At 46.4% G+C, this 21,897-nt stretch overlaps 1 protein-coding gene across 4 annotated transcripts in view; it reads left to right on the forward strand.

Moving 5' to 3' along the window:
- The window catches only part of LOC124307516 (probable JmjC domain-containing histone demethylation protein 2C), a 202,365-nt gene that overhangs the window by 56,581 nt on the left and 123,887 nt on the right, over window positions 1-21,897 (forward strand). For all 4 annotated transcript variants that reach the window (XM_046769255.1, XM_046769251.1, XM_046769254.1 and 1 more), the window contains exons 4-7: window positions 1,880-2,074; window positions 3,831-3,915; window positions 4,309-4,397; window positions 16,867-16,972. In XM_046769255.1, the coding sequence (XP_046625211.1) occupies window positions 1,880-2,074; window positions 3,831-3,915; window positions 4,309-4,397; window positions 16,867-16,972 (475 nt within the window). The remainder of the gene's footprint in view (window positions 1-1,879; window positions 2,075-3,830; window positions 3,916-4,308; window positions 4,398-16,866; window positions 16,973-21,897) is intronic.

Raw genomic sequence — 21,897 nt, forward strand, 5'->3', positions numbered from 1 at the left:
AACTTTTAATTGCACAAGAATATTCAATTCCAATTATCTCCGGTCGTCCGACTCGCTGCGGATTAAAAACTACCGAATCACCGAGTTACTACTCGTCGTAGCGTCGCCGCGCGGTTTGTCGTAAACCGCGAAAACTAGTTAGCGTCAAACTCTGGAAAACTTTGAAACTCCGGTAATACGGGATTTACGAAATTTCCTTCTACCAACGGGGGATCGGAGTTGGTACCAGACGGGAATAAGTTCTCCTTCGTTAGCGCCTGTCTCAACCTACCCCAAGCGTTCAGTTATTATTATACACCCTCGTTATTCGCCGCTGGTTATTCTTTTCAAAGTCATTCACAGGCCAAGGAACACTTGCGACGAATTACATTTTCCTTACGCATAAGCATAATTTGTGTTCAGCTAACGTTCGATAAGTACGCGAGTATACATTTTTCAACCAGGTACATCCGAAGCGGCTACTGCGCGTGTTACTTTATTCGAACAGTTTGAATTTGCGTACCGTGGCAATAGCCTGGTAACAACAACTGTCGGTAATAGGTAACAATCAACGCCGTCGTTTCTTCCCGCACTGCTCTGGCACGCTGCAGCCACGATTAACGATATTATCCCAATTACTTTCTCTTTCTCATGGTTCTTGCTGCGGTTCCCTTTTTAACCGCAATCACGAGCTTTTGCCAAGCGGATTCCTGACGGATAAAAAACACGTCAGTCGATCTTTACCCGCACCTCTTATCTCGCTGCAATACGCCTCGAGACGAAGCCAATCAATTTCTACATTCACCGGGATGTATACATATATACATAAATCGTAGTTATTCACGTGTGGCAACACACACGTTGCGTGTTACGCGTCCACCTCCTCGCCTTCCTGGGATATATTAATGAATCAGCAGTGTCATGGTCTATGGTTCGACTCTGGTTATCGGTGGGTGTTCCGTTAAACGTCGTACCCACACACGCGAACTGGTCACCTATGGTTGGATATACGTTAATTACTCGGTCAGGTGGGCTTGCGGCCAAGAATTTTACTACCGCTCGTCTAAAACGTCCGCCTTTCTGCGTGCCTCGACGATTGTATACTCCGACGATGCAGACCCCCGCCGCATGGTCTGGTGATGATAATTTTCATGCCATGGAGGTAAAAACCGCGATCAGCACGTTACGCTGCGCTGAGCTGCGCTGGGGAATTAGAAATCTCTCGACGATGACGCTTTGTTATGAAATATCCTTATCCATCTTATGTATCCACGAAATGCCATCTCATAGAAACGGAAAACGTGTTTCAAGCATTCTTCCATGAGGTGAAAAAGAATACGATGGTGCACGAGCATTATTGAAGAAAAATTTATAACCCGTAAGACTGGATAATTTTGCGTGGGAAAAAGCTTTGCAATGCAAATTTTAACCCAGTTACCTTCTCCGTCATCTTTCAACAGCGGATTCGATTTTTGCACGTCGTTCTCTATGGACTCACCGAGTAATGATCGATTACGATTTTCGACGTTTGCTGTAACCTTTAAAAATTCTATAAACCACGGTAATTAATTAGGAGCAATTCAAACTCAACGCGATTTATACAGGTATTTTTTTTTTCCAACGCTGCGACCAGTTTACCGTTTGCCAAATCAAAGATGCGTATAACTCCAGAACTCGTTTGAAATAAATAAAAATCCTGCATTAGCGTGACATATAATTATACGAAAATAGATAAAATCTGGAAATTTATGATTTTAAGAACCCCTTAGAGAGTTGTCGTCGATGTCGACTGGAAAGTTCGGTTTCACTGCCTTTCGACATCGCGACAAGAAAAAACAGGGTCACACAGTGCTGTCCAATGATTTAACGATTGCTTTTTTTCCTTTTCACCAATTCACAGCCCGACTGGGAACTCGGCAAAAGTTCACCACCTTGGGCCAGCGCGGTGAGAAGATGGGCAGAGATGCAGGACGGGCAGAGAATCCTCCTGACGACACCGAGCGTCCTGGTTGGATTCCGGGTCGAGGTTTACCGGGCCGAGGGTACGACGCAGTGGTACACAGCCGTCATCGTCGGCTACAACGAGGCCACAAAGGTGCGTATAATATCGTCGAATTAGGAGAAAGGAAAATAATCAAACTCGTGACAGGGGTGGAAAGTTCGCCGATACTTCAACCCCGAGAAATCTCCTCACGCCCTTGGCTGCTCTGCCCCTTTTTGTTCCTTGTGGGCGTGTATATATATATCTTGTATATATATGTATGTATATATATATGTATGTACAAGGTCCCGCAGGATGACCCGGGCCAGACCGGGATCGAGGGGATGAGGAGGCCAGATATCGCGCAACAACTCCAAAACTTGCGGGGGATTGCTTGCCAACACCCAACTCGGTTATTTTAAACTTTGGATTTATTTGGCCAAGGCTGCGAACTCTTTTTCCCTTCTTCTTCTTCTTCTTCTTCTTCTTCTTCTTCTTCTTTCTTCCGGTCTTTCTTCTCCCACGCTTCTTAGCCCACTTCTTTCATCGTTATACACCAAGTTTCTTTCAAAGTTGCGCAGTTTCTCTTCTTTTTCCTTTTCCACCCCCCGGTTCCAGTTTTCATGCCGCCGCCTGGCCACCTCCAAAGTTCTCTCTCTCTACCCGCCGCTCAACCGAGTTTCTTCTTCCCTCACCGCCGCTACGAGGATGGGTGATTCATCGACGCTCGTCTTGATCCTATATAATACCAGTCAGGGTGCAAACCTTTGCGGGAACACTTTTTCTTCCCCTCGCCCTGAATCTCTTGAGGTCATAATTTTCCGCGCCTCCTTTCCGCTGTTCTTCACTCTCCGTATCTTGTCAGACTTTTATTTTATATTTTTTCCTTACTCGTTCATTAGTCACTTATACAGTTACGCGATACGCGTGAAATTTATATACCAGCAGCGTTCAGCCTGTTACACGGAAGTCTGAGAGAATAAGAAGTAGGTGTAATAGGTAATAGTTGAAGAATCATTACAAGGTTGAAAATAAAGCAAATCACCTCTAAGCATAAAATAATTGCATCCTGCTCGTGACAAATCGTCAGCGTTACAGTAAATTTGCGCCCGCTTGATAATTCTTCGCGGACCTGTATAATACATACATGTATATATATATGTATATAATCATTAGTGCCGATAATAACAGCGTGAAAATTTCCTATCCACCCACTAATATCGTATTATATACCCTGCATATAACCATAGTTATAAACCCACGGACGTTTCGAAAAACTAGCATCGTAGATATACATACATATATATGTATATCTACGTTTTACTTCCATTTCTGTTCTATTCCATTTCCATTGACGAATGGAGCGACAGCTTTGTAATTCAAACTCTGCGAACGACACGTTCACGCAACGGTAATGAACTAATTATTAACGGCCCGCATGAAACTGCGGTGAAAGTTATTGTCGGATGTATTACGTCTATATACACTGTATGCATATAGTGCATCATACTTTTACGCTCTATCCACTTTACCGATCACTCAATTGACCGAACAAACATTCAGTTGACTTTGTATAGAGCCTCAATTGCGATCGTACACACAATGTGCGCTTACAGTTGGCACGGCTTTATTTGGGCTTGCGTGTTACTAATTAATGCTCCCACCATTTGCTCGGGCGTCTCTTCGTGTCTGAAACTATGAACACCGCTCACGAGAATCGGTATACGTATAATGTCCACAGCGCCAATTGATCTCGAAACAAATGTTACAACGGCGAAACACCCAAAACTGATAATTCATTTCATTTAATCGGCGACATATATATGCGTGTGTGTGTGTATATATATATGTATTCTTAAATTTATTTCAGGATCTCACAGTCACGGACGATACCGTCCTCGAAGATCACAACGAGGATCCAAGTCTGGTGCAGATGCGTTTGATCGGTGACGGAGGTGAGTTGATCCTTACCGTTTATTATGTATTTTGCTAAAGGACAAAAACAAAATAGAAAGTAGTCTTTATTCTTCTCAGTGAGGAGACTTCTTTCCCTCCCTCAACGAAGTTGTTAACTCTTAGTAGACGAGTTTTATCGATCTGTTGTTGTTTGTTCCACGCAAGGACGTGAAACTCTTCGTCTAAGGAAAAAAACAAATAACTTGAAAAAGAATCATACGTCGTCGCAGGATTGGACGATAGCCGTTATTATTTAGTCGAAAAGTTTCGGTCGTCAACGTTCCACACGAATTTTTACCGTGTTTGTTTGTTTTTCTATTTTCTGTTTTTTCTTATCGTTTTCTCGCGTTCTTCCTCTACTTTAATAGAAAAACAAAAATTTCTCATTCCAGTCGTTGAAAGCATCATGAGAGGCGAAGTCGTCGGTATGACGCCACGGAGATCAAGATCGTCGACGGCTCTGACGCACGCTCTTGCAATGGTGAGTAGAGACAACGCGATCCTCAAAATCTTTCTCCGCCATTGAATAAAATGCAAAGATTTTAAACAACTCGTGCGTAACGCGACTATCAATCGAACACACCCCTTGGATCGAGGATCGGATTTTCACGACTATCGACATCCGCGCGTAGGGAACGTTTCCCTTTAAACGGGGTAATCAATAGAGTAGGTCGGCTCCCGGGGGTCGAAGTGGAAGTGGAAGTGGAAGTGGAAGTGGAAGTGGAAGCGGCGGAGGTGGAGGTGGAGGTGGAGGTGGAGCCGGCGCCTGTGGGGGAGAAAAGCGGGGGGCGAACTTCGAGAGGGTTTAGCTCGATTTTCCGAGGGGCTGCCGAGGCTCGCCGAGGGTCGGGCGTCTCTCAACTTTTTGGGGTGGGGGCGGGGATCAGACCACGAATAGCGTCTGTTGCTACGTTGAAGAGATTCGCGATGCCAGTTCGCCGACTTCCACTTCCGTCCTCGTCCTCGTCCTCTTTAGGACCAAGCTCCTTTCCTCCCTCTCCTCTCGCTCCACTTTACCCGACCCCGCTTTATATCCCCTCTCCGGAAATAATAACGCGACGCTCATTTTCCCCCAGCCAGCGTATATTAATATTTAAAGAGGTCAACCGTGTACCGATAACTTATATTATTACACGCATTTGCATATTTCAGAGAGAGCTTTATACCTTATTCTCTGCATCTTTGATATACGTACGTATAGATATACGTATACCTACGTGGTTGTTAATTTTGCCAGTTGCTTTGACTTAAATCTTCCGACTTAAGAATCGCTCGATCTCGCGCGTTCTTTTCTTTATTTTTATACTCGTTTGTGTAACGAGGAGGGGGATTTTAACGCGAGAACGAGGCAAGCTGCGGTTACGATTTGATATGAAAATTGTTTTATGTGTAATACCGTTTTGCAAATGTTTCACCATCGCGATGATGTTTCTCCTGTTGAACGTTCCTCAGTTTTCAAACACTCGAATCGACTTATCGTGGTATGCGGATAACTTTCGTAGACTATATTAAAATTGACGGAAAAGAGGGTAGGTTTATTGTTCCGAGATCGAGATTCATGGCAAAAATATTCTTTTCCTTTATTCGGGTCTACCGATAATTCACTAATACACCTTTCTAAGTTGACGCGTGTCAGTTGAATTGGCCGATTAGAATTCGAGATTGCAATTCCATTGTCAGATTCCTCTCGTCTTGGCAATATGTCTGCCACTATTCGTGATGCTGCTACAAGGAGACGCCTCTTTGATAAATTATATCGCGTCCCCGAATAAAAGGAAGAATGAAAAAAAAAACCGTTGGGCGGGATAAAGCGAAATAAAAGCGAAGAAGCGAAAAGAGAGAAAGGAAGATGAATTCGTCGCTTTGAAACGAGAAGGAATGAAGATGGTATCTTTGTAATGCGAAATATACCGGCAACATATCCACGCTCTACTGCAACTCTTCACTAAGGGGTGTGTTTCGAAATTTACTGCGTATTGTATATTTATACTGCTGAAATACGAAGAGTGTTACCCAGAGTAGAATTGTCTTGTCTTGATACAAAGTCGGACTCCTCCCAGAAATCCATTCCGAACACTATGAAGATGAATTTAGAAGTCGTTTCTGTTGAAATAAAAATTTTCAACACCAGCAGCGCGAAAAATACCTTTCTCAATTCACGTCCCTTCACAAACATATGTGTAAAAATTCTCTGCCGACTACAGAAAAACTGTAGGTATAATAAAATTCTCTTAGCATTTTTTGCATTCTTTGAAGACTGGTTGGTAGCTTCGGTGTTTACACAAGCAATGTCACTCTTAACGTATCGCTTTCGCTATCCGCCTCGAGCGGAGGAGGGTGACTCTTCGATTGAGTCAATTAAATCCCTGCAGTCTCGGTGCGACGTCGTCTCGAGTCCACGCAAATATCCCTAGGGTCAAAAGTGATCCTTCCCTCCGCCTCGTCGTCGGATTCCATTCACGGAATTTGAGAGCGACGCCAATGCGACGAAATTCGAGCAGGGTCGAGTGCCTTTGAATACAGCTGTATACGCCGCACCGAAATATCGTGCATGCGTTTATACACCGAGTCGGCGTGTCAAGTGTCCGACAGTCGAGCCGACTGTAATTGGCCGGCGAAGTTTCCCGACGTCGCGAACCTGGGCGAGAGGTGCTTTTCTCGAACGCCAGTCTCTCGACATGGAACCTCAAACTTACCTCTGACTCCGCCAGCCACCCTTCGCTGCAACCCTCTCTACCTCTCTTAGCGAGATCCAGTATTCGCGCTTTCTCGGTGTCGAGACGAGGAACGACGAGGAGAAACCCCGACTCGTTTCCCACTGGCCGCAATCTCTGAATGCTGCCCGATCCGTCGGCATCGCGTGTTCGGTATCGGAACCGAAGTCGAAACCAAGATCGTCGAGGGAGATGTGTGCAAGCTTCGAGCTCCGCGTAACTTGCTTTATTTGCAAAAGTCACGAGACCATCCCTCGCGCTCAAGCCTCGATCGCATTATCGCACGAACTCGAATTCCTGATTCGCTTCCGTTTAGCTCCTATTCCTCGGATTATCTGAAAGGGAATACTGCGAACAGTGGGTGGCCTGATTTGCGAAAAAACGAAGTCGATCCCGCCGTTCTTCGAGGGTGAGTCAGCCAGTCCATTGGGTTTCATTGGGGCGGGATTATCGGTCCAGTCGAGGTGGGATACCGTTTGTTTCATTTCGCGCACCTTGGTTCTTACGTTCATACTTTCTCCTCGCCACCTCATATCCCCGGTTCTTTCGATCCCATTTACCGGATGACAACTTGACATCGAACGATTATCTTCGCCTTGTTACCGCCTCGCGGCACCCGAATCGCTCACCCTTGTTTCGGGTGATGTCAGAGCGTAAGTATCGTATCGGCTCGGTGTCGTAGAGAGACAGAGAGAGAGAGAGAGAGGGAGGGTGGATCAAAGTATGTTCTTGACTCCGTTGTTTGTTTGACTCGCTCCGAAACACGTCGTAAATACATCAAAGCGTCTTCATGCCGAATTACATCCCACGAACAAACAACACCGCACCAGTTTCAGCATGCCTATCACCCCGCAGGATAAATACCCGGCGTGTATAAACACGCAAACGTCGTTCGTTTCTTGAATTTTCTCCCTTAAGCGTGCCGGATCTCGTTTAATCACTTATGAAAATTCGCCATCGCCATCGTGATTCGGTTTACGACTTCCTACCGCTGTTCAGTGCTTTGCAAATTCATCCCTCGAGATTCTCGACAAAACGCCTCTTGTGCGTTTTCGCTAGTCAAAACTACAGGAGAAACTGTACACCGAATTGCTGCGAGACTCCAAAACCAGCAACGGTCCAATTTCCCGTATCGTATACCCAACCACAACCGGGGTGGGTTCGACACTGAATTTTTCCCCACGTTGTAACGTTTGCCTTACGTCTTCTCATCTCTCAAGAAGATAAAAAATTTCTCGCACATTTATCAGGGTACCTATACCTGGGAAATCTCCAAGGCCGTAATTATCCTTTTAATTTTAACGTTCTGTAATATTTGCCAGACGTATTAAGCCTCGGTTTACAACATTGTGCAGAGAGGGATCCGAGGCACAGAACCGGGGCGGGGGTTGGAAAAGAGAAGAACGGATCGAGCGTGAACTTTTCAAGGTAGTCCAATTTACCCAACGTTCCGAGGCACCCTAATCTCCCCTAGGCGTACACAGTTATATTTGTTCGTCAGGGGCGGGAAGGGGACGGTGAACGAGAATGAGGATGAGAATGAGGATGGGGATGAGGATGAGGACTGACAGAGGTGGGGGGGGGGGGGGGGGTGGCGGAGGAGGGTTAATAATTCCCCGCGTTTATACATATAATGGAAAGCTCGGCAGGTCGTTTCAAGTTCAAAGGCCCCGGAGCCGGCCGACGGCGAAGAGGCGGGCAGGCGTCGTCCGGGAGCACCGGCCCGAACCCACCGACACCCGTGATAAACAGTCCCCTCGTCCAATCGGCGGAGGGCTTTACCTCTCGGTGCCGGTGGACGACGGGAGCTGTATTGATTCGGGCCGAGTGAGACGGCGTCGAGGGCGTCGGGGGCGTCGGCGTCGCCGACGGGGCTGCTCTTCGTGTGCGCGTGCGGTATATAAACCGCTTGCCAATTCATCCCTTCCCTTTCCTTTCCTTCACTTCCCTTACCGAATCCCGTGTTTACGTCCGCAACGGTTAATAGCCTCTCATCCCCGCCACTCGACGACACGACACGACACGACGCGACGCGACGTCGTCTCGTAGACGATATACCGCATCTGATAATTTCTATGCACGTACATCGACGACCGTGTATTGTTGTTGTTGTTCTTGTGTTCGACTACGACTTCGAGGTAACGGCGTAATTGCTCTCCGTAAGCGCGGATTCGATATGCTGAAAACATTTTCAAGGCGTCTACCATACCTGTTACTTGAGATCATTCAAGTCGATTTATCTTCCGGTAAGTCTTGCACGCGTATGGCGGATGGCAAAAATTATATCTTTGAGGTTAGCTGCATTGGAAGCTAACGTGGCCAAAATTATTCGCCCGTTTTCAAGCGGCACTAAGTTGGTCGAAAATTGTGAGAAAGACGATACGACAAACTAATCAGTAAGTCACGATCATAACGCCAACCTTAAAGTCGTTTCATCTCACTTTGAGGCACTGCTGGATAACGGTTTCAGGATCTAAGAACCATTCGTATCCTCCACTCGAGTCGAAGCGTCGTTGGTATCATCGCTGTTCGGGAAACTATAAATTGTAGGTATACCGATAGACGATCCAACTAAGGATTCCCTTTCCTTTTCTCAATTGGCAAGCAAGTATAAAAACAGAATCTCGCGCACCCTTGACGGCCTTGTGTTTTCCATTCATCCCAAGCAAATCTTTTCAATACCAATCGGCACGAGCTTGAGTTATACGAAGGCCGTGCCGCGCGGGGTTTTGTTCGATTGTTCGCCGGGGTCGTGACCCTGTGACATCGTCGGCGCGTGGTTGGAATCGACGCGCCGGCGCCGCTTTACCGAACCTACATACGTATAGAGAATCCCCTTTTGCGGGGGCGGTCAGGGGCGGCCGCAGCCGCTGTTCTCAACTCGGCTTCTCATCCCTTCCCATCCCCCACGAATACCGACCCGGCCTCCTTCCACCTGTTTGGCAGAGAGTTCTTCCCGAAGTTTTAGTTCACGACAAAGTTGTTCCAGTCGACGCGCTACCCTTGTGTCGAGAATTACCGTAAATCGTTCAACTCTCTTTCCGATTTATGCAACACCCAGGATCTATTATAAATAAACCCGATGCACCGACTCAACTTCCTATCAACGCCGTGCTTTCTTTATTTACAAACATACAAATATACACGTACATATTATGTGTGTCTATTTTCGATATAACTTTTTCAATCTCATTTTAGGCGTACAGGAATTTTCAACTCTTGATTCCTACTCGACTATTATCATCGCATCACTCTTGACGGTTTTCGTATAACGGCTTCGTTACCCTGTACCAACCGTTTATCACGTCGTGATAAATCTTGGCATCAAATGAACAAAGACACCCGCACCACCTCTAAACAAGTCTGATGCCCCTACGGGTAACGTTTGACTTCCGGAAGAGGAACGGCGTTGCAGAGACTCGATCACCATTCATCTCTATTACGGGAATCGATTCCTCCCTCCTTCCTTTCATCCTTCGCAAGGTTGACGCGACGTTTCTCTTCTCGCGCTCCACCGTGAACGGTGCGCAAAGTGGAATTTTTACCCCCACGGTCCCGTTGGATGAAATTACAGGCGAGGGAAATAACGGGCCGAGTAGTCGAGAGACGAGACGGGGAAACTGGAACGGCATTGAAAAAAAAAAAAAAGTAAAAAGGCGAGCTCCTCGCACGCCGACCGGAAATATTGTCGTAGAATGGAAAGCGTCTTTTCTGTCTTTCCGGGCATCCGGCAGCCCGCCGTTCGGGGGCGGGGGCGGACGCCCGGGTCCCGGGGGTGCAGGGGGTCCACGATCCCGGCGAGGTTCCAGTAGGCGGCAGCACTGCGTCCGGAGCATATCGCGCTCTTAGCCTCCCAGAGTCCGCCAGCCAGCCAACGTTGGTTCGCCGACCGTGCGGAATTTCGCAGCCGGTGTTTGCGACATTCTCGACGGGAGTTTTCCTCCGATCGCGGCTGATCGATCGATCGATCATTGGCGCAAACGTTAGCCGCGTCGGTTTTTGTCGGTAATTCGCGTTGATTTTACAGCACCGTCGAACGAAAGCCAAGATTCGGAGAGGGAGGGAGGGAGGGAGAGAAAGAGAGAAAGAGAGAAAGAGATACCGGGAATCTTGGTGATGCGCTGTGTTGTTCGAGTGTCGGAGGTGGCGGAGGATATCGAAGCCTGTTAAACTGCAGCAACTCGAGTTGCGCCGACTCGATGAAAGCATTGTTGACGCGTTGCGCAACGACAATTAAACCGAGTATATTTATTTTTCTTTTATCATCGTACTAATTGGCACCGATGATGGAACAACGACGTTTCGCCAAGCGGACACAGCGGCTCAATTAACGCGATGTAATTATAACAATTTTCGAATACTCGTTTCACTTTCACCCGGTACTCAGGTGATTCGCGTATCCACACACGCACGCAACAAACACCTTTGAAACTTTTCCATTCGGTATTCGTCGATTTTCCTGTCTTCTCATACGTACAGCATCGTCGTAAGCGAGCAGCTTTCTTCGGGCATGTTTTTAAGACAGTACAGTTTCATTAGGAGTGAGAAGTACGATGAAACGAACGATCGTGTAGCAAAACGATGCCGACGACGCGTCACATCGATAAGTGTGCATACGGTTTAGTGACTGACGATCATCGCTATGGATAATACCCGGAGAGTTGTGAAGTTCTTCAAAGCTGTGCGTGCATCATCGGCATTGGTTTGAGGACATCACAGCTGCTTTTCTACTACCAACGTCGACATCGGTAACTCACCGCGTGAGTGTGTCACTTCATAAATTTATTCACTCTTCGTCTGATGAACTGAACCGAACTGGAAGGACGTGCGGTCTGAAAGTGGTCAGAAATCTGCAGAATTCGTTCCAGGTTTTGCTTTCGTTTCTTTTTCTTTTCCTTCCTTCTCTTTCCTCCTTTCTACTTTTATAATTTCTACAGCGATTTCGCATCAAAGCGAAACTAGAACGTCGTTAGAGATAAGATCGTGATAACTTCCTCAAAGGCTCGTTGAAAAGCAGGCCGCTGCCGAAGCGATAACGCTCCGTACCGGTATCACGTACATTATATACGTATAATATAGCGGAGTTCCTCTTTATGCGGAATTATGAATGAAAGAAGCGGGCAAACGGTTCATCGTTTTAGATAAGATCCGAAGCGTATAATCATCACCTTGGCATCTGTAGCGGGTGATCAATGGCAACGACATCAAGTGACGTTTTATACTCGCACTTAATTATTGTTATCATAGTAGGCACTACATGTATTGTCGCAACATCAAATTGATGCCGTATGTATAATTTTTTATTCCTCGCCTTGGTAAAATAGCAACGTGTTTCTCTGCACGGATCGATTTCCATGCAAAGTTCTCGTTATCGTCAACAGAAGGTAGTCGAGCCGCAGAGAGTTTATATGTATAGTGTGCGCTTGATAAGTTTGTACGAGGTGTATAATTTGCGCAGTGTAATCGTAGGCCTGTAAATCTCACCTGTGTAAAGATAAAAAGCGCAGCTTTTATTATTATTATTATTATTATTATTATAACCTTTTTTCTTTTTCTTTTCCTTCATTTACCTCACTTCTGTATCGGGTACGTGGGTCTCCCTATTTACGCGAGTCTAGACGCGATATCGCAGGACCCGAGAATTCGCGTTATCGGTGAGAATTTTCATTGTTCTTTTAATCTCGTTCGGGCGAACAAAGAGTCGGCCTTCGTTTTTTGCCGACTTAAAAAAAAAAAAAAAAAGAACGAAAAATGTCGAGGACAAGTGCGTCATTGAACGACCGTGACCGCTGTGTTAAACAAGGCGGCATATAGGCATATTACGTTATACGCGACGGTTATACTTTCGGGGCTTGACTGTTAATTAACCACTTATCCGGACGAATTTCCGCCGTCGCTATTACGCATTCTATAAATAAATGGAATACCCACTTCCGCCACATTAACGTCCCGGTGTTTTTAAATATACGCACAAATTACCCGCTTCGGTGTTTCCTATGCAAACACAGCTCTTTATCTACTGGAAATCGCTGCGTGCTCTCTCTCTCTCTCTGTTCGACTCTCAGTTCAGATTTCATCCAATCGCATGCAGCTGTAAATCAAGAAAATACATACGATAATTAATTTCTTCTCAAATTTCACCGAACTAAATTTACGTTCATCCAAATTGCAAAATCAGGGGATCGGCGCTACTCGGTCAGCGAGCATTGGTCGTGCTACTTAAACAGCTACGCCAATGGGAATTGCGGTGTCTGTCGGGTAGGTATGCACAACGTACCGGTATAACTAGTTTCGGTCAGGTTTCATTTCCGACAGCAGTTTGGAACGGACGAGCTTCACGCGTTCGAATCTGCAGCGGCATACCGGCTCTTAACGTCTGGAAAGATACGACAGGGAAAATATTTGTCGTACGATTGTCTATCCGTCTGCGATTTCAAGATCGTTGAAAACTCTCTTTGATTTCTTATTTGCGTAGAATAGAAGAAGGGGCGTTTAACTTAATCTGCACACGGCTATGATCAGCAATTGAGTATTTGTAGTAGCACTCGTTAAATGTTATTCACAGATTAAATTGCGAAGTGGTGGGTGAACTGGAAATAAAGAGGAAACGAAATACGCCGGGATATGCGAAACTCAGTGGCCTTGAACGAAATCTCTGCCATGCATCAAGATCTGCGCGTCAAGATAAAATCCCTCGCGAATTGTTGATTTTTTTTTTATCTTCTTTTTTTTTTATCTTGTTCTCTTTTCCCTCAGTTTTTTTTCTTCGCCGCTGCTCAGCGAATGAGAAAGAGGATTATCAGATATACGGCAAAACCGTTCCATGCGAAATTAAGTCAGCGAGTACTTATTTTATCCCTCTCCGGTAGAAATATACGAACGATCAACTGAGAAACTGCTCGTTAGCATGCAAATCAGGCGAACACGATTCTCCTCGCCGCGCTGGTAATAATAATAGATAAAGGTGTAGGCAACGAAGTAAGAGAAACGTAATATTGACGAAAATCTCGCAATAAGTACGAGAGGAATTTTATTTCTCCGCTCCTTGATTTATCGTCGCAAACACTTTTCGCGTGACCTACTTCATACATGTATACGTATATAGCCCTCTTCTCTAATTTGGCTATAATCATCCTTATCACAACTGTCACACAGCGTGACACGAGTTGGGTGTATTCTCGGTGATCTCCGTATGACGACGACGACGACGATGATGATGATGATGATGATGATGATCATGATCAAATTACCCGTAATTCAAGCGAGTATATTGTATTTTCGTGCTGACAATCAGCGCGAAGTCTTCATCATATCGCGCGATTCAAATTACCGTCCCGGCACATCGATGCAGATTATAATACAATCTATAACAATCACGTGCGAGAATTAGCAACCGCACTCTTGCCTCACTCACGTGCACGGCAGGGTACCCTGACATCAGTGATACATGTATATACACGTGTGCGTGTACGCATATAAATATATCGTCCGGATGACAGATATGGAAATTGATCGCACGCCGGTCATCCTCGTCCCTCTGACATTTGCATCGTATCTCCCGGTCCTTCTCCGCATAATGGGATCGAAGCCCGCATAATGTCAACGAGCTGCTAACCTCCGGCTCCTCCGTGTTATTTCGTCGTGTATAATCGCCGCGTAGCAGCCAGCCAGCGGTGTTGGAATCGTCGTGTCGGCCCATGCCGGGTATATCTCGCCAATGACGACAGCGGCAGCAGCTGTCGTGTGTCTCTTTAGTCCTCTCGGGTATAGAGAGTAGGTACCTATTCCGCTGCTGGCATCAATGCATATTTTATTATAGAATCCGAGCCGTTTCTCACCTTGGTATACACGTACGTACGTACGTACTTACACCCATACATACATGCATGCATGTTTATGGACGTAACTTATAACACGGTACCTATCATCTTATACACTTGCTTACGTAAGTTCACATGTACCCGTCAATCTACATTCTATGAATATATTCATTGGGGCATGAAAAACCTAGGTGAGCTTTGCGATTGTTGTGTAGGTAGGTGACTCTGACAGTTGCAAAAATTTTAACCACTTCGCGCGAGTGTTATATTTGACGTATTTGAAATCGTTCACGTCTCGGAAACCAAACCATGACGTTGGTGGGTTTCGGAAAATTCCTGATAATCCGTTGATACAGGTAGACGGCGATGCTATTTCGTATCAGAATTCATTTATCAGCATTCAACGTAGAGAGGAGGGGAAAAAATATCCTCCGAAAATATACCAGTCACGAATTACAGACCTGCTTGGCGGGCGGATTTGAAATTCCTGTCTCTCCTTCGTAATTTGTTAATATCCATTAATCTCCTTTATCTTGACTCGTTTCGCCCCCTTCAGGCGTTCTCCTAAAACCCTGCAGCAGCAGCAGCAGCAGCCCGAAACCACGTTGCATATTCTCACCGTCACGTCCGACCGATTATCGATTCTCCGACCCCGGCGCTATCTATGCGCATACTTGAATCGCATTACAAGTGAAACGTCTGCATATATTTATATCGTATACCTACGTATTATATATATATAATTTATTAGGTACGGGAAGGTGATTTCACGATATTCCGATGAAAAGTTTCGCTTCGACGCGACCCTGCGTGCCATTTCTGAGTTCACCCCGAACACTACCGTGAACAATTTGTCATCCACGTCGCCAGGGGGATGACGAGTCAGAGATGAACCAGAGATAAATCTTCCCCTTCCTCGTTTTCGCAGTCTCTTGAATATTCTCTAAGGCAAAATACCGAAGTCGAGACAACAACGCTGTCGCAGTTTCTACTGGTTTGAAAACCGTGAAGGTTGAACGACGCGTTGATAATCAATCATTTTGACTTTTATTCCGAGGCATAACGATGTTTCGACGGGTCACGTCTCCTGCGCCTACTTGGACTGCGGCGACAAAAACAGTTGGCCCAACTCGCGATATCTCATTCTTGTAATTCAGGATGAAAATTTTTTGCCTACTACGTGAACTATCTGTCGTTCCATGGTCCATGATTGCCCGCTAACGGCCGAACGATCCGGTCATCTTTCCCCCCATTTTCCCTCGTGCGGAACGACCGGGTCTTCGGAACTTTGGACTTGCGGGAAAGAACCGGTGAACGGACGCCGTTCTTCTGCAGAGTCTAGCCGTCCACCTCCGGGGTGGAATGGAACCTGTAGGAACAACTTGGAACGGGGTCGCGGTAGCCGCTGGTCGCGATCAACCACGGTAATAAATGCCCCGGGTCTGAAAAGAAACGAAAAAACAAAGGACTCACCCACTAGTTCGTTCGCTGGTTTCTTCTTTTCTTCGTTTGTTCGTTTCTTCGTTTGTCCGCTTTACGATCACCGACGACAAGGCATTGGGCCGGTGAAGAGGTCTAGGAAAGTGAAAGGGAGGAGGAAATATGGACCACTTGAGCGACGTGTACGGTATAGTAGACGTGGATGTTGCCTTCGCGAATCAGCTACCGATTATTTCCGTACAGAGAAGAAAAAAATAAGAAGAAGAAAAAGAAGAAGAAGAAGAAGTTACGAAGTGGAGTAAATGTAGGTACATATATCTCTCGTGGAGGCTCTCTCAAAGTGCCTTCCCGTATATCGTACACTCTACGCTGGATGAAATAGCGTTTCTTTTTGTCGCCCAGTCTTGCTCCCCTGCATCGCAGTGCACCGTTCTCTTTTTTTATCCTCGTGTACGGTGTTTTTTTTTGTTGGTTTTTTTTTTTTTTCTTCGTTTTCTATTCTTTCTTCTCTCCACCTTTTTCACCGCTGGCCGTTCACGTTGCGTTGGAAGCTTTTCAAACCTCGGGGACAAAAACACAACCCAAAACCAACGACCAAAACCATCATCCGGCTGTTGCGGGAGCAACTAGCGCACTTTAGCCTGCAACTCCCGGTCGCCGGTCGTGAGTTTCAAAGCCGGATGTATACACAGCAGGGCAAAACCCCGACAATCGGAGCGATCGATACGCAGATTTATACCTCGCCGTTCCCATGGTAATCCTCGTATACCACGTGTCGTCGTATCTACGATGTCGGAAGCTTCTTCCGTCACTTAAATAATCACGAAAGACGGACGCTTCGAGGTTCCAATCTCTGACCACTTACCTCAGTCACTCTAATTTTTTATTTTTTTTTTTTTGTTTTCTTTTCGCAATCCTTCAGCCGACGATATTGTACCCCGTGACTAACGATTCCATCTATTCTTGGGTGTTTTAGCCACGAGTTGGCCGTAGACCCCGGGGACGTCCAGGTGCTACTGCTCACCTTCAACCACCGACCGGGTCGGAAAGCCCGCCTGCGATTCCACAGCATCTCGAAAAAGGTAAGTTTCGCCAAACGTGTACGTCATATCATCATTGCGATTCCGAAGGACTTCTTGGTAAAGTCGTTTCGACGATGTGTTCTGCAAGCAGCTCTACAACTCTTACCTACATGCCTGCATTTCGTTCGGTACGAGGCAACTGAGAGGGCTGAAAACGGTCTTACAAACCCATGGATCGTTATAGTTTGAGTAAAGTCTTATCGCGCGGTTTCATCGATAATCACAGATTGGGAATTGGAGAGATTTCCAATACGCAGCTCAGTCGTGAATCAGGCCAAAACGATCTCCTTCCTCTGCAGTATGCGCGCCGCGGTTGAAACGCGAACGGCACGACGGCGATCAATTGCCGTAATTTTAATACCTCTTTTGAACCCAGGCTAAAGTCATTCCGGACGACACCTAATTTAGGTTCTCCCCCTCGTGCCTATACCGTGCGTCCATTCCGTTGCGTGTCTACGCGTGTTCGAGATACACGATCGCATATGTAACACACGTTATTCATTCAGGAGGTTGCGGTGTGCTCACATTGGTGCAGCAGGCCAGCAGCGTGGAATTGAACGACCGAAAAACGACGACGAACGCCGGAGCAAACGAAAAGGAATTATCCGAACGAAAGCAGCGGAACCGGCGCGCCGTTGTGGCCTCGGGCCCCGGGGTAAAGTGGTGTAAAATGAGAAATAAGACGAAAAAATTGAAAGAAAGAAAAAAATACTCACGTCGAGAGTAAGACGGCGAAATAAGTCCTCCAGAGAAAGCAAAAGGAGTCGCCGCTTAAGGAACCCGAGGTAACAAACGATTCGAGGAACCGCCAACCGGTTCGCGAAACAAAAGATCATAACTCTCTGCTCTTGCTCGATCATGGTTTTTCGTTTGTGACTCGGTGTATTAACCTTCGTTTCACTTTTACCGTACCTATTTGTATCACGCGCGTAGCATAGGTACCTACATCCATGTTTCGCTGGTGCTAAGTTAAGACGGGGTCAATGTGGTGCAGCAATGGGGTAGGGATTGTTTTCTTCCGGAGAAAGGGGGGTAATGGAGGGAAATTAACGTGTCGACTTCTTTTCTGCAGCCACTTAATACTTTCAGCATCCGAGGTTGGAAGGAGGCGTAATTTCTGATCGAAAAAAAGTTGGACTCTAAAGGCGAAAATTGTGCTACGAGGCTCGCGTGTTTCCAGGAAATCATACAATTTCCTGCGAGCGACGAATCGAGGGTTATAGCCGAGGGGATACAGGGGGCGAAGAGGAGGACACGGTATAACTCAGCGATTCAGCTACCCGGGTGAAATCGCCGGTTATCGGGGCGCCGGAGTGGCTGCGAAGCGTGGAGAGAAGAGATAGAGATGAATGGAGAATAAGGAGAAGAAAACGGGAGGAAAACGCTGAAAGTGGAGTGAAGAAAAAAAATGTTGGAAAAAGGCTTAAGCAACGTTTGTGTAGGTGTGTGGGTGTGGAAGTGTAGGTATAAGAACGCGATCGACGCTGAGTCAGTTGAAAGATCCGCTGGGTAGAAGAAAATAGAAGAAAAAGTAGGGAAAATGGAAGGAAACAGCGAGTCTTTGTCCTCCGTGAAAGTCGCTTAATCTTCACACCTCCGTTTCTCTCCCTCTATAATTCCTTCGTTCATCGTCTTGGACATGCAGCAGCGACGGACATTCTCGAAGACTTGAAAATACCCTGAAACACATCGCGTGAATGCGAAAATAGAAGGAACAGCGGGAACGGCGAGGCGAGGTGACTGCACTGCTCTCTCCGGATAAAAATTGTCCCATGCCCCGCTATTACGGACCGGTTGTTTTATTGGAAATGAAAAAATGGCCGCTGACGATCTATTTCAAGGCATCGCGGAATTGAGGTAAAAAAAAAACACCTCAAGGGTCGAGGCTTGAGACGTCTGGGAGTTCATTAAAAACCACTCGGGATATCTGCGATATTAATCGTACAGTCACGTCACACTTGCTCTGTTCTCATCTCAGGACCACTCGGTTTGAAAATATTTGAAAAGCCATAACTCGGCGGACGAAGCCGACAGTTTTGTACCACCTTGACTTGAGAGCAAACACCAGTGCCCTACTTCTCTGGCGTTCATATCGTCGTGTATATCTTGGATATTTCGTGAACTGGGATGTATATATGTGTATACATACCATACCCACTTCCAGAAATCCTGTATTTACACGAGTTAAATCGATCCTACTCGCCTATAGCCAAGGGAATATTATTCTAGCCTAGTGAAACGAACGTGTCCAACGACCAAACGTTTTTCTCTTTCCCACTTGCTTGATCGTTTGCGTTTCATCGCACGAAAGCATCCGTAGCCATAGTTCTGGATTGCATAATAGCTGCAGCAAAGCGATGCTGATGGTATAAAAACCCAGCTTTTAACACACATCGGGAGACAGGTGCACAAGTTGATTTACCAATCTTAGGATATCGACTAACCTCGTCGCAGCGTTGGATCCGGCTCAAGACGCGGAGCACTTTTAGTCTCTTTGCCTTTCCGTGTGGCTGCTTCCGGTAAACTCAAACGACACGCGATCTCAAGATTCCTCGAAGCTACCAACTCCATAGGCTGATTGCAAAGCGCGCAAAAGTATAAGCACCGAGATATAGTATCGAGAAAGGGAGGGAGGGAGAGCTTTGTATTCGACGCGAAAATATAACGCACCCTTTAATTTCATTTCGCGGGGATAAAGAAATCGCCTCAGGAGTTACTCCCGTCCTCTTGTTAATAAATCAACGTCACCTTCTCGACAGATTTTTTGACGTGAATACCGCGACCAGGTGGATGGTTTATGCTCGAGTTGATGATCCGCCTCACACGCGACATGCCTGCGTATACATCGAATTTCGAGAAAGGAGAAAGACCTTCGAGCAAATTTACGGATCGCAAAATGATAAACGGGAACATTCCCTGGAGGGTTCAGTCAGTCAATGTATAGAATTTCCTCGGGGTCGTCGCTCGTACAGATATACATATACATCATTTATCTCCGGTTACTGTTGGGAATAGTTTTGGAACCGAGTAGAATTCGCAGTTCGATAGATAATCCGGATGGGAATTAGCCGGCTGGAAGTCATCATCGAGCTCTAATCACCGCTCTTCTCTCGCGGTCCTTTGTTTTTCCCGCCGCCGTTAGCGCAACCGAGAGGAAACTCCGATACGAACTTCTGAAATGGGCTTGTCAGCCACGCTCAGCGAACTGCGTTTGACGCGACACGGGTATTCGGAGCTCTCGAATGCCCGAAAGGATCTAATTGCAAGGGCAACACTCCACGTGTGCCATTGCCTTACGTCGAGATCTCAGGGGAGGCTTTCCCCGAAGTTGTTTAATTGGTTATTCTCGTTGACCACCGTCCCCCGGACCATCGGCCAATATCGTCCTGAACTAACTTCGGAACGGAAGGCGAGAGGAGCCCTTCGTAAACTAGTCGAGCGTTATCGAGCCCTCTTGATTGTTGACGGAAGTCGCGAGGGGGATCGGAGAGACTAGACGTAACGTTTGGATAATGGATTCGCGGGGCATCCTAGAGTCAATTTCAACATTCACTGATGCGGCGAGAAGGTACTTGTGTACACCGGTGAAGCAAGCAAACGGCACGTCCTCCTACCACCTTAGCAATTTCCTCCGCGAGTTTCTCCACCTCTCACGAGATGCCCTCGACGCAACTGACCGTCGCAAATTATTAACGGAACGAACGCACGGTTCGATTAGATAATCGATTACGACTCTGCGGTATACACACGTATACGGTAGTCGACTGTGCAACGGACGGAGAGTGGAAGTGCTGGCTCCTAGCTTCGATGTTGCTGAACCGAACACCCAACTACCGATTGTAACGACCAACATGCGCTTATCCGAAACTTTACGATCGCCTGTTACGATCGTCGGACACAAAGTTTCCTAGCTAACAGGCAAGCTAGACTAAAGCGAACCCTGTGCACACCTGAACCACCCACGGAATTTATTACCTCGTTTCGTACAAACGAACGGTAAACGTTGAGTGCCCGTGTAGGTTATGTGCCTCTGCTCGGTACTCTCGAGTAGAGAAAATTTACTCACAAGTTTCGCAACCATATTCTCACCGCCGCTCAACAATCTTATAACTCCTCATCGAATCTTGTGCTTACGGACAAAATAGCCGCCATCGATACGATGTGGGTAAAGTCTGCAAGCTTCCTATCGCAGTCTCCGGTACCTTGTGTGTCTTGCTCGTTACAATCGAGGATGATTGGCGGTCGCAAAGTTCTCGTGATAATGATAATCGTTGCTCCAGCGCTTCGAGGCAGTCACTGAGTCCATTTAGCCTCGGGGCTTTCATCTTCCACGTTGAATATCTCGTAATACCTTATTTTCAATCGTTAAATAACTCGTAAAAAAAGTAACGATTGATAAAAAATCACACTTGTCTGTGGGTAGCAAGGTCATCGATGAGTCGCCACTGAGCCATGTTTCTTTCCCACTGTTATACAGAGGAGGCCGAGAGCCGTACCTCCTCTCTTCGACCAAAGGTGTAGCTCACCTAAGGCAACTCTCGGCGTTCAGCATGTATAATGGCGGAATGAACTTGTTGGATTAAACGCTGTTAATTACTCACATCCATTTTGCTGGTTAATTTCAGTCTGCTGGATTTTGAGAGGTGTGGGTGTAGGTTTAAATAAATTTTCATCATTTTTCAAGTCCTTCAACATTCTGCTTTCCGAGTTCGTCCAGGACCGAGCTGATAAATGTAAATTTGAGCGTGCCGATAAACGAGCAACTCGGTCTAATTTAAACTTTTCTTTCACGCCCTTTTTGTGCGGACAATTAGAAACTTTGGTGGCACGTGACTCGGATTAAACCGCTTAATTGAAAGCGGTACCGTCTCTTACAGATCTTCTACCTCTTATAAAATGATCGTTCAAACCGTTGATACCTCGAT

The sequence above is a fragment of the Neodiprion virginianus genome, chromosome 6 (assembly GCF_021901495.1).
Source record: "Neodiprion virginianus isolate iyNeoVirg1 chromosome 6, iyNeoVirg1.1, whole genome shotgun sequence".
Taxonomy (NCBI): Eukaryota; Metazoa; Arthropoda; class Insecta; order Hymenoptera; family Diprionidae; genus Neodiprion; species Neodiprion virginianus.